The following is an 11,008-nucleotide window of genomic DNA, read 5'->3' as shown; positions in this document are numbered from 1 at the left end:
GGAAGCCCAACTTGGAGGGCCTGAGACCCCTTTGGAACGCCAGGGACTGCGAGGGGGTGGACTCTAAGCTGGTAACTGAAAAGACTGCTAGCCTGGGGTCTCCCATTCCAGACAAAACAACAGGCCCCTTGGAGCAGTGACTTATCAGGGGCCTGGCCAGGGCTGGACATGGCATTCTGTCTATACAAACCAATTGTATGGAATGAGGGCCAGTGCCTAGCAGACCGCAGTTCCAGCTCCTGCTGGGAGAAGATCGCTGGGCTGAGGCTGCTCTGGGGACGGTGGGGGGCTGGGTCTCAGTCCCCTTGCTGTCCACCAGGCCGCCCAGCCCAGCACCCAGAGCCCACTCTTCCAGAGCCAGAATCCCAGGCCCCTGAAGGGTCGCAGGCTGGAGCGGAGGGGCTCCCCAGCCCGGAGGCATCGCGGAGCCCTGCACGGGGGGCCTACCTGCAAAGCCTGGAGCCCAGCAGCCGCCGTTGGGTGCTGGGCGGTACCAAGCCACCTGAGGAGGCTGCTTTGGGGCCCGGGGCACCCGGCAGCGGGGAGCCTGCCGGCGAGATCTGGTACAACCCCATCCCTGAGGAAGACCCCAGACCCCCAGCACCTGAGTCCGCAGGGACACAACCAGGCTCAGCTGAGCCAGAGGGCCCAGTCCCCCAAGGTGAGTACAAACCTCACACCCCTCCCCACCCCGGGTGGGCACAAACCTGACTCCCCTGCCCCAAGCCCAGGTTCCTGGCCCCTGAGGTCTGCTCTCCCCACAGGTACAGCCCCAGCCAGCCCCCTGACCAAAGCCTCCCGCACCAAGTCCCCGGGCCCCGCCAGGCGCCTCTCCATGAAGATGAAGAAGCTGCCGGAGCTGCGGCGCCGCCTCAGCCTGCGAGGTCCCCGGGCTGGTCGGGAGCGCGAGAGGGCCGCCCCGGCAGGCTCCGTCATCAGCCGCTACCACCTGGACAGCAGCGTGGGGGCCCCCGGGCGGGCGGCAGGGACCGGGAGCACGCGGAACCCGAGGGCCGGTTACCTCAGTGACGGCGACTCGCCCGAGCGCCCAGCAGGACCCCCGTCGCCCACCGCCTTCCGGCCCTACGAGGTGGGCGCGGCAGCCCGGGCGCCCCCCGCCGCTCTCTGGGGTCGCCTCAGCCTGCACCTGTACGGGCTCGGGGGGCTGCGGCCAGCGCCGGGGGCCACCCCGAGAGACCTCTGCTGCTTGCTGCAAGTGGATGGGGTGGCCCGGGCCCGAACGGGGCCACTGCGGGGGGGGCCGGACTTCCTGCGGCTGGACCACACCTTCCACCTGGAGCTCGAGGCTGCCCGGCTACTGCGCGCCCTAGTGCTAGCCTGGGACCCTGGAGTGAGACGGCACCGTCCCTGTGCCCAGGGCACCGTGCTGCTGCCCACAGTCTTCCGAGGTAGGACACATGGCTACTGGGGAGGAGGAGCAGGGCACAAGACCTGGCTCACGGCGCTCCCCTCCCCCACAGCGCCCAGGGGGCGGGGCTCCAGTACGGGGTGTGGCTTGCAGTGGGTGGGGCCAAGATACAGGAACAAGCGGGGCAGACCCGGCTCAGGCCCCTTGTGTCTTCAGGGTGCCAGGCCCAGCAGCTGGCCGTGCGCCTCGAGCCCCAGGGCCTGCTGTATGCCAAGCTGACCCTGTCGGAGCAGCAGGAAGCCCCCGCCACAGCTGAGCCCCGCGTCTTCGGGCTACCCTTGCCGCTGCTGGTGGAGCGGGAACACTCCCCAGGCCAGGTGCCCCTCATCATCCAGAAGTGTGTTGCGCAGATCGAGCGCCGAGGGCTGCGGGTGAGCCCCCGCCGGTCCCCAGACCTCAGACCCACTCCCCAAGACACGAAGTGTATGGACGCCAGACCCCTCCCCCCAGTCTGAGCCACTCTTACCTCCAATCCCAGCCTAGATGGGCAGGAGGCTCCCCCAGACCGCAGCACTCAGTCCTGAACCCATGGGTCATCTGGGCATTTAACAAGATCCCAGCCTTCCTGGAGCTCAGAGTCAGATGGGGGAAAAGACATGACTCTAATAACTCCCAAGTGTAAAGCTGCAGCTGGGACAACAGTTAGAAAGGGGAGAACCCTGGGAAAGCTTAAAGCAGGACCTAACTTGGTTGGGGTAGTCAGGGAAGGCTTCCTGGTGGAGGACGTGACACGTGAGCTGAGGAGGAGTCAGAGAAGGTGGGCTAGGAGGAGTGATCCAAGCAGAGAATTTATGAGGCCAGGTTGTCCACACAGCCAGGCAGCGAGTCAGGTGACAGGTGTCAGAGGAGCAGAGGCAGCCAGCAGGGCTACAGTCAGTCACCAATCTCCCAGCTCAGTGTCCACTCCCACTCTGGCCCAGGCCTCCAGCCCCCACCCCACTGGACTCTGATCAGTTTGTGGTCCCAGCAAGAAGACATCTTCTCTTTGTTGCGACCCCCAGGTAGTGGGGCTATACCGTCTATGCGGCTCAGCAGCAGTGAAGAAAGAGCTTCGGGATGCATTTGAGCGTGACAGTGCAGCTGTCTGCCTCTCCGAGGACCTGTACCCTGATATCAATGTTATCACTGGTCAGCATGCCCCGATCCCCTGCCTGCTCACCCCCTTACTCACCCTTCAACTCAAGGATGGCCATGCGGCTCCTCTGTGACCTCACCTCTCCCCCTGACCTCTCGAAACAAGGGTCTGACCTTGTTTTCACGCTCCTGCACCTGTCTTCCACCTTTTCCTCCCCCTCCCAGTCCCAACTGACCCCTCTGGCCTCAGAAGCCAAGAGTGCCCTGAACAGAGGGGTCCCTGTGTCCACAGGCATCCTCAAGGATTATCTTCGAGAGTTGCCCACACCGCTCATCACCCAGCCCCTCTATCAGGTGGTGCTGGAGGCCATGGCCCAAAGTCCCCCAAGCAGGGCCCCCCCCAGCCCTGATGGCACCCGAGGGCTCCTCAGTTGTTTGCCGGATGTGGAAAGGGTGAGTTGGGCCTGGTGGGAGTGGGCTGGACATGGAATGGGCTGATACCAATAGAGTGCTTCATCCAGTCCTAGGCCTGCGATGGGCATCGGCTTGTGGCATCACATCCCCACAAAGTAGGTGTTATTAGTATCCCATTTCATAGATTTGGAAACCAAGGCTAAGAGCGGTTGAATGAGTGGCCCAAGGTCGCACAGCCAGGATGCTGAAACACAGGTCTGTCAACCTACCACAAGGGAGATTCCTGGCTGTGAGATCCCGGACAAGTCCCTCTCTGTGCCTTCATCTGTAGAATGGGGTTCATACCAGCTCCGCCTAACACATAAAGAATTAGGTTCGAGTCCAAGCTCTGCCATTCCAAAGCTAAGGTGTCCTTGGCCTCAGTCTCCACTCCAGCAAAATGGGATCATAATACTAATATCGAATTGTTAAGGCTTAGCTCAGACACCTTCCAGCTATGAGACCTTGAACCTGTTTGCACACTGAGTTGCCTTAGTCGCCCGCAGGTACGCAGGGGTTCGATTTTGCCCTCCTTATGTCCTTCCAACACTGTCCCCAGGCCACGCTGACGCTCCTCTTGGACCACCTGCGCCTCGTCTCCTCTTTCCACGCCCATAACCGCATGACCCCGCAGAACCTGGCCGTGTGTTTCGGACCCGTCCTGCTTCCATCGCGCCAGGCGCCCGCCCGGCCCCGCGCCCGCGGCTCCGGCCCAGGTCCCTCCAGCGCAGTGGATTTCAAGCGCCACATCGAGGTGCTGCACTACCTGCTGCAGTCTTGGCCAGGTGAGCCCGCCCCCGTCCGGCGCTGCCAATCCAGGCCCGGCCGCCTGCGGCCAAAGTCTGAGACTTGGGGTAGGTCACGCCCTCTTCGGGGTAGGTACTTGGTCGCTTCGGCAACCAGTTCAGATCCGACCAATCCATCTTTGATGCGGTTAGAGGCCCTGCCTTTTACAGCCAATCAGAGGGCCGGTTACCTAAGCAACCAGTTCTAGCTCTGCCAATAAAACCCTGCTGCGGTCGAAGGCCTGCCCTTTCCACAGGCCAATCAGGGGCCTGGGTACCTAAACAGCCAATCAGAGGTCTGGCTGCCTCCACTGTGCGTGATGTCATCACAAGCCCTGCCTCTCCCCGCTCAGATCCGCAGCGGCCCCAGGAGGCTCCGGACGTGGCCCCGTGCGTGCTGCCCAGACGACAGCCGGTTCTGCGCTTGCCGCTGGCAGGCCCCGAAGTGGTGACTCGACCCCGCGGCAGGGGTGGCCCTGAGAGCCCCCCGAGCAACCGCTACGCTGGCGACTGGAGCGTGTGCGGGCGGGACTTTCTGCCCTGCGGGCGGGAATTCCTGTCCGGCCCCGACTACGACCACGTGACGGGCAGTGACAGCGAGGACGACGAGGCGGGCGAGCCGAGGGGTGCCGCCCACTTCGAGGACGACTTTGATGCGCCCTTCAATCCGCACCTGAATCTTAAAGACTTTGACGCCCTCATCCTGGACCTGGAAAGGGAGCTCTCCAAGCAGATCAACGTGTGCCTCTGAGCTGCGGGTGCCACCGAGGACGGGCTCCCGGTTGCTAAGGCGAGGCCCTAACGACCGAGGAGGACCAGACCTGTTGCTCAACCCGAGCTCCTGGTTGCTAGGGAGTTGCCAAGAGACCAGCCACCCGTTGCTGAGAATCATTCCCAGTTTCCAGCGCCCAGTATTTGGGCACTGGTTGTAAAGGCCAGGGACGGGGGATTTTAGGGACCAGCTGTGTGGTTATGTTTCTTGAGCACCAAGGACTTCTCCTATTGTGGCCAAAAGGCAGTTCTCCCGCTTGCTAGGCTGGCCTCCCTCGTCTCCCCTTGGCTAGGGAAACCAGTTATAGTGAGCATCACCCTGGGGTGCTGAGACACCCCCTACTCAGTCCTCTTGCTGCTGCAAACCAAATCAGTATTAGCTTTGAGCACTGCACTGTTTCTCCCTCCCTTGGAGGACCCAAGGACTATCATGAGGTGCTGTTTTGGGGAGAGGGGGCAGCCCCTATCCTGGGCTCCAGCTGGATAGGGGCAGCCTGGGGCTTATAGAAAAACAGCTTGTTTCCCCACCCTCTTTTCCAAGGAAGACCCCATGACTGGCCTCCAACCAGCAAACGGGGGTAACAGAGTCTGGCCCTTCCGCTCCCCAATTTCCCCTTCCTCACCCCTGAAACAATTGAGCACTTAACCCCTCCCTCTCGGAGGGGCCCCACCTGAAGCATCAGGCTGGGGGCACTTTGGTACGGAACATATTTATTGCCTCCGTGCATGTGTGTGTCTGTGTGTGAGGAACAGTGTGCGTGGACATGTCTGCAGCAGGCGTGTGGGGCTCTTTCAGGGACCACAGGGGGGAAAAGTTTGAAATGCCCAGGCACCCTGAAATCCCACCCAGTCATGGTGCCTCAGTGGGCCCCAGAGTTCCAGTGGGAGAGTAGGGTCCCCTCCCGTCTCCACTTTCCATCACCTCCATCTTTGTGGACAATAAATCAATATGCACAGATTCTGGGACTGGTACTTGGGTGCACATGAGCCAGACGTGGTTTATTCAGTCTGTGTGAGAGGTGGGGAGAAAGGACACAGCTAGGCCCGTAGAGGAGTCCAAGAGCTCTCCAGGGCTGCCAGGGAACTCTCTGAGCTTTGACGCCTCCGTCCCCTCCTCATGGAGAGTGGTGGAGTCACTGGGCCTCATGGGATAGGCCCAGGGAAGGCAAGGATGAGACTCCAAACTGGCTCTGCATAGTCCAGGGGCAGGAAGGGAGCCAAGTGTACTGACCCTCAAGGCCCTATACAGCAATGGAGCCATCACGGAAGTCTGTCCTCCCAATGAGGATATTGACCACAACCGGGTGGCCATCTCGGCACTGCTGCTGGGCATCACGCAGCACCTTGACCACCTGATCCTCATTATCCCGTGACAGCAGCAAGCCCTGGGCCCCCAGACCCATGGCTGCCTTGTGATAATCTAAAAGAGGAGATAAGTCAGATGGGGACAGGGACCTGGACTACCATGCAGCCAGCCCAGGACAAGAACACAAGCCCAGCTGGGCTTCAACAGCTCCTATCCTCCCCACCCTGCCGAGGCTCCTCACCTGTGTAGGCCAGTCCACAGGCCACATTGCTGCCCAGACAGGGCACCTGCTCCCGAGAAATCTGGGTCCAGCCTGCATCGTTGCCTACCAAAGCCATCACCGGGATCTGCAGGAAGACACAGCCAGGCCACCACCATCAGCCTCAAGGTTTGGCTAGACAGAGCAGAGAGAAAGGGACAGGGCCTTGGCAGACAGAGGAGGCCCCCTCCCCACCTCAGCCCAGCCCTGACTTCTCCCAGAACCCCAGGCTCTAAGCTTCCCCAGGGTAGCCTGGTCACCTTGTGTCTGACGAACGTGTCAAACTCAATGAGGCTATAGCCAAAGGCTCCATCCCCAAAAAGGCACCAGACCTAGGAGGAGGGGGAGAGCCCAGACAGTCAGTATGGCTTATGGCCCAGAAAGCAGCAAGTCTCCCGCCTCTAGTGCCTCACCTCAGCATCCGGATGGCACAACTTGGCCCCAAGGGCAAATCCTGCGCCAACTCCCAGAGTCCCAAAGGCCCCTAGGAGGACCAAGAGCAGGTGGGTGGGAAGGGGTCCAGATGGTGCAAGCTGCCCCAGGCATGGGCCCTTCCTTACCAGGATCAAGCCAGCGCAGGGGTCCACGGGGCTGTACCAGGTGGGCGGCAGTGCCCACGAAGTCCCCGCCATCCACCACCAGAACGGAGTTGTCTGGCAGAGTTTCCTCCACCAGCTGCAGCACCTGCACTGGGTTCAGGTGCTGGGCTACGGGCATTGCTGCTTTCTCCCTGCAACAGGGCAGTCAAGGTCATCAGGGCTTGCAACAGAGCTTGCGGGGACTCTCCCTCCCATGCCCACTCCCCCCCAGCACCTACCGAAAGGTCTGCTCCTTCTGCCGGTCAGCTTCCTGCAGCTCCTCTGCCCAGTCTGGGGCCCACGTCTGGCCCTGAAGGCCTTCCACCAGCTTCAACACAAAGGAGCCCACATCTCCTGGAGACAGAAGAGGTCACAGCTGTGGGGAGGTGGCTTCCTCCTGCCCTTCCAGCACCACAGACACCCGAAGTCAGCAGGAAGCCACCAGCAGCATCCCAGCAGGAGGCTTAGAAGCAGGCAGGAGCGCTCCCAGAGCAAAACAAGTTTAACACACCCCAGAGCTTGCCAGAACCAGGGGAGGGCAACCCGGGTGAGAGGGAGGGAAAGGCTTGAGAAACAAGGTTTAGGGAGCACCGAGCAGGTTACAAACCCAAGCCAGCTTTATCACCTCACTCCCGTGCCCACCGCAGATCACCAAGGCCTGTTGGTACTGCCTCTGAAACATGTGGATAAAAGCAGCGCCACCCACCAGGCATGCCTCTCAAACCTGGCATGCAGAAGCTCAAGGCAAGCATTGTTGGAGTGAATGACCAAATGGCCCAGAGACAAACTTGTCACCATCTCCATTTCAAAAATGGTCAAATGAAACTTAGAAGTGGAGCCTCTTGTCCCATCCATCCCCACTCCGGGCCTCCTCATTCCTGTCCTGGTCCTTTTTAACAGCACCCCCAGCCTCCGCCTGGCCCGCTTCCAGCCTACTGCCCACCAGCTGCCAGGATGGACCTCCCCAAACACAAATGCAACGGTGTCACTCTGCTTAACACAGAAGTGCCCTGTCACCAACGCCACAGGGGGGAGTCAGCATCCTTAGAATGATGGGCAAAGTAGGGCACAGGAAGGACTGGAATTGAGGTGAGGGGACTACGGCAGGACAAGAGAGAGGCTCAAGGACCAAAGAGGGCAGGCACCGGGCAGCATGTGAGAGTCTGCAGGGAAAATAACCACCTTTCCAATCCTCCCTCTTTGCCCACCCCACCATTTGTTCTGAAAGAAGCACCCATCAGTCTGAGAGCCAAATACATGTCTCTGGCTGACCAGGTGCCCCCTGGGGCAGGGTCCAGGCCTCGATCACCAGCACCCAGCTCAAGCCAGCTGCAGCAGAGGCCAGGAGGAGAGGGACTGGGAGGAGCACGTACGTGTAAGGGGCTTTGGGGGGCTCACCCTGCACTGCCTCCTGGGGCTTCCAGAAGATGTCTGAGTTGAGCAACATCTCTTCCCAGTTACGATTGACGATGATGATCTTGCTGCTGTGGCTGAGGACACGGCCATAGGATAGCCGGAAGTCACACACGACTCCTGGGGTGGGGGACAGGGTCTCAGTGGACAGAGGGCAGTGTCCTGGGGGACACCCACTACTGTACCTGACCCACTGTGGCAGAGTGAATGCAAGGGGGCCCCTGTTCTTCTCCTCTCCCTGTGCCCCTGCCATCTGCAATGACTCTGCTGCTCCCCACCCCCTGAATTGAGACTGGCCCTGGGATGTGCTTTGGCCAACAGAATGTGGCAGAAGTGATGGTATACTGTCCTGAAACCAGGCTTCCAGAAGCCTCACAGCTTCCACTCTGTCTCTCAAATAACTGTGCTCCCCCAGCCCCACGTTTCTCATCATCCACCAGGTGTGCCAGCCCAGGCTAACCTGCCAGAGGGAAGGAACATGGGGTGGTGAACTCAGTTATCCCAGCTGAGGCCATCCCAGACCACCTATAGAGCCAGCAATCCCCAAATATAGTCACACTTCACAAACAGACATTTGGTCAATGACAGACCACATATACAATGGTGGTCCCATAAGATTACGATAGCTGTACCATACAACCTAGGTGTGGAGTAGGCTTTGCCATCCAGGTTTGTGTAAGTACACTCCATGCTGTTCTCATGACAAAATTGCCAGACGGCACATTTCTCAGAATATTTCCCATTCATTGAGCCATGCACGACTGCTGATGAGCCCAGCTTGGATCAGCACAGTTGCCTACCTGCCTACCTGACTGCAGACTAACCAGCAAGCCCAGCTGGCACCAGAACTACCACCTACCCTGCAGGGGGGTCTTGGGAAATCAAACATGCACGTTAATCCACTGAGTTTGGGGATGGCTGTTACACTACAGTAGTTGATACACCTATTGCACGTCTGGCAGGATTCAAAGCACTCTGTGTGAAGATGTGTATAGAATACAGTAGGTGCCCACTAGGTGTTCGCCTTCCTTTGCATGAAGCTGGGTCGGCAAACACAACTGCAGCTTGGTGAGCATGAACTTGACTTTCAGATTCAGGGTTGTTCAAAACCCTTGAAAGGGGAAGGGGTGGAGCCAGAGTTAAGACAGTGAGTGGGGGAAGGAGGGCAGTGAGTAGCTGAGGTGGAGGGGCAGGGTGATATGGGGAGGGGGTGCCTGGAGGGAGGGCCGGAGGCTGAGCCCCACCTGCCAGGATGACGACATCTGCCTCAGTAGGTGCCCACTAGGTGTTCGCCTTCCTTTGCATGAAGCTGGGTCGGCAAACACAACTGCAGCTTGGTGAGCATGAACTTGACTTTCAGATTCAGGGTTGTTCAACACCCTTGAAAGGGGAAGGGGTGGAGCCAGAGTTAAGACAGTGAGTGGGGGAAGGAGGGCAGTGAGTAGCTGAGGGGGAGGGGCAGGGTGATATGGGGAGGGGGTGCCTGGAGGGAGGGCCGGAGGCTGAGCCCCACCTGCCAGGATGACGACATCTGCCTTCTTCAGGGCGCTGCTGCGGTTCTGCCGGATGTGGAGGGGGTGGTTCCGGCCCAGCAGGCCCCGCGCCATCCCTCCCAGGAAGCAGGGGACACCCAGGGTCTCCACCGCAGCTCTGAGGGTCCAGGCAAAGCAAAGATCAGTACAGCCAAGGGCCTGCCCCCTCCCTACAGGACGGCAGAGGATCAGGGCCCAGGAATGTGATAGCAACGGCAGGGCTGGGGCTCCTCACCGCAGCCTGTCGGGAGGGGTTGGGGGCAGCAGGGCCTGACTCCCCAACACCATCAGGGGCCTCCTGGCCCGGCTCAGGATCTCCACACAGCGTTGAACCTGGGGCAAGAGGCAGAGCTCAAAGGGCTGTCCCTGCGTGGCCGTCAGCCCCCAAGATCAAGGCCCCGATCCTGACTCAGAGAGAGGGTCTGCAGGGCCCTGCCTGACGGGGGCCCAGCTGGGAAATAGCAGCGATTCACCTGCTGGGGGGATGCCTGGGGGATGTCCAGGGGCAGGGGCCCCTCGGGCTGAGGCTCCCAGGCCCCCGCAAAGAGGTTGGCCAGGTGATTCTCCAAGTACCTGCAAGGGGAGAGAAAGGGGCCGTGGCTGTGGGTCAGACAGGCATGGGCCTGAGTCCCAGCTCTGCTACTTCCAGGCTGTGCCTCTTTGGGCAAGTGACTTCACCTTTCTGAGTTTCTTTCTTTATAAAATGTAAGAGGATCCTCCCTTCCCAAGGTTCAATGATCTATCCATTTAGGTTATAAGGCACTCTGCAGAATGCTCCATTGTGGGAGTTATTAACATCGCCCTCTCCCACTCTGGACGCCTTCTCTGTCTCCTTACTCACTGGGCCCTAGGGCCCCAACTTTCCCTGTATGAAGCCACAAGGATAAATTCTGCCAGTAGCTGCCCTCAAGGAACACTCAACCCAGGCAAAGAGAGACATGTGGGCATTGGCAAGAAGCAGCTGGAGCTCAGTTTTCCCTGATAAGAAGGGGTCAAGATTGCAGAGAAGGTGAAGAGACCAAGGATGGAAGCGTGGGAAACCCCAACATTTAAAAAAAAGGCAAGGGAATAGCCAGCCTTACCAGGGGCAGCCCAAGAGAGAGAGACCCAGAGAGAGAGAGACAGAGACATAAGGGGAGGGGCGTGACCAGGAGGCCAGGGGCAAAGAACATTAAGAATGAGGTCGCAGCCACAGAACAAAATTGCTATGGCTGGAGCCAGGCACTTCTCACATGCCGAGAGAGCCAGGACCTGACTGTCTTGTCCATCAGTGTGGCCCCATGCCTGTCCTGGTGCCTGGCCCATGGCTGGCGCTTGCTAAATATTTGGAAGGGGAGGGACAAGGATAGGCAAAAGGAATGGACAGAGGGGAAGGGGAAGAATAGGAGAAGGAATGGGAGGGGGGGAG

The 11,008-nt window shown here is 59.8% G+C and overlaps 2 protein-coding genes across 3 annotated transcripts in view; one reads left to right on the top strand and one right to left on the bottom strand.

The window, feature by feature from the left end:
• Positions 1-324: 324 nt before the first annotated feature.
• SYDE1 (synapse defective 1, Rho GTPase, homolog 1 (C. elegans)) lies at positions 325-5,470 on the top strand. The gene is made up of 7 exons (XM_008589067.1): positions 325-661; positions 765-1,409; positions 1,586-1,800; positions 2,431-2,557; positions 2,796-2,956; positions 3,516-3,741; positions 4,095-5,470. Exons 2-7 carry the CDS (start codon positions 836-838, stop codon positions 4,490-4,492), a joined length of 1,701 nt encoding a protein of 566 aa, XP_008587289.1. The 5' UTR covers positions 325-661; positions 765-835; the 3' UTR covers positions 4,493-5,470.
• A 15-nt stretch (positions 5,471-5,485) lies between these two features.
• ILVBL (ilvB (bacterial acetolactate synthase)-like) overlaps positions 5,486-11,008 on the bottom strand; it is an 8,888-nt gene continuing 3,365 nt past the window's right edge. The window contains exons 6-15 of one of the 2 annotated variants that reach the window (XM_008589068.1): positions 10,074-10,173; positions 9,836-9,933; positions 9,582-9,718; positions 8,054-8,188; positions 6,895-7,009; positions 6,638-6,807; positions 6,491-6,561; positions 6,338-6,409; positions 6,060-6,165; positions 5,486-5,932 (exon numbers count right to left, since the gene is read on the bottom strand). In XM_008589068.1, the coding sequence (XP_008587290.1) occupies positions 5,754-5,932; positions 6,060-6,165; positions 6,338-6,409; positions 6,491-6,561; positions 6,638-6,807; positions 6,895-7,009; positions 8,054-8,188; positions 9,582-9,718; positions 9,836-9,933; positions 10,074-10,173 (1,183 nt within the window). In that variant the 3' untranslated portion in view covers positions 5,486-5,753. The remainder of the gene's footprint in view (positions 5,933-6,059; positions 6,166-6,337; positions 6,410-6,490; positions 6,562-6,637; positions 6,808-6,894; positions 7,010-8,053; positions 8,189-9,581; positions 9,719-9,835; positions 9,934-10,073; positions 10,174-11,008) is intronic. The other variant, XM_008589069.1, reaches the window with a different exon arrangement.

Source organism: Galeopterus variegatus, unplaced genomic scaffold (assembly GCF_000696425.1).
Source record: "Galeopterus variegatus unplaced genomic scaffold, G_variegatus-3.0.2 Scaffold5177, whole genome shotgun sequence".
In the NCBI taxonomy this organism is placed as follows: Eukaryota; Metazoa; Chordata; class Mammalia; order Dermoptera; family Cynocephalidae; genus Galeopterus; species Galeopterus variegatus.
This window is presented reverse-complemented; position numbering and strand designations above follow the sequence as displayed.

What these genes read in the sequence shown, in the direction of transcription:
- SYDE1 (XM_008589067.1), top strand. Translation starts at nt 836, where the DNA reads ATGAAGATGAAGAAGCTGCCGGAGCTGCGGCGCCGCCTCAGCCTGCGA. An exon ending in GTTTGCCGGATGTGGAAAGG is followed by an intron (nt 2,957 to 3,515) that starts GTGAGTTGGGCC and finishes CACTGTCCCCAG; the next exon opens with GCCACGCTGACGCTCCTCTT. An exon ending in CCTGCTGCAGTCTTGGCCAG is followed by an intron (nt 3,742 to 4,094) that starts GTGAGCCCGCCC and finishes CTCCCCGCTCAG; the next exon opens with ATCCGCAGCGGCCCCAGGAG.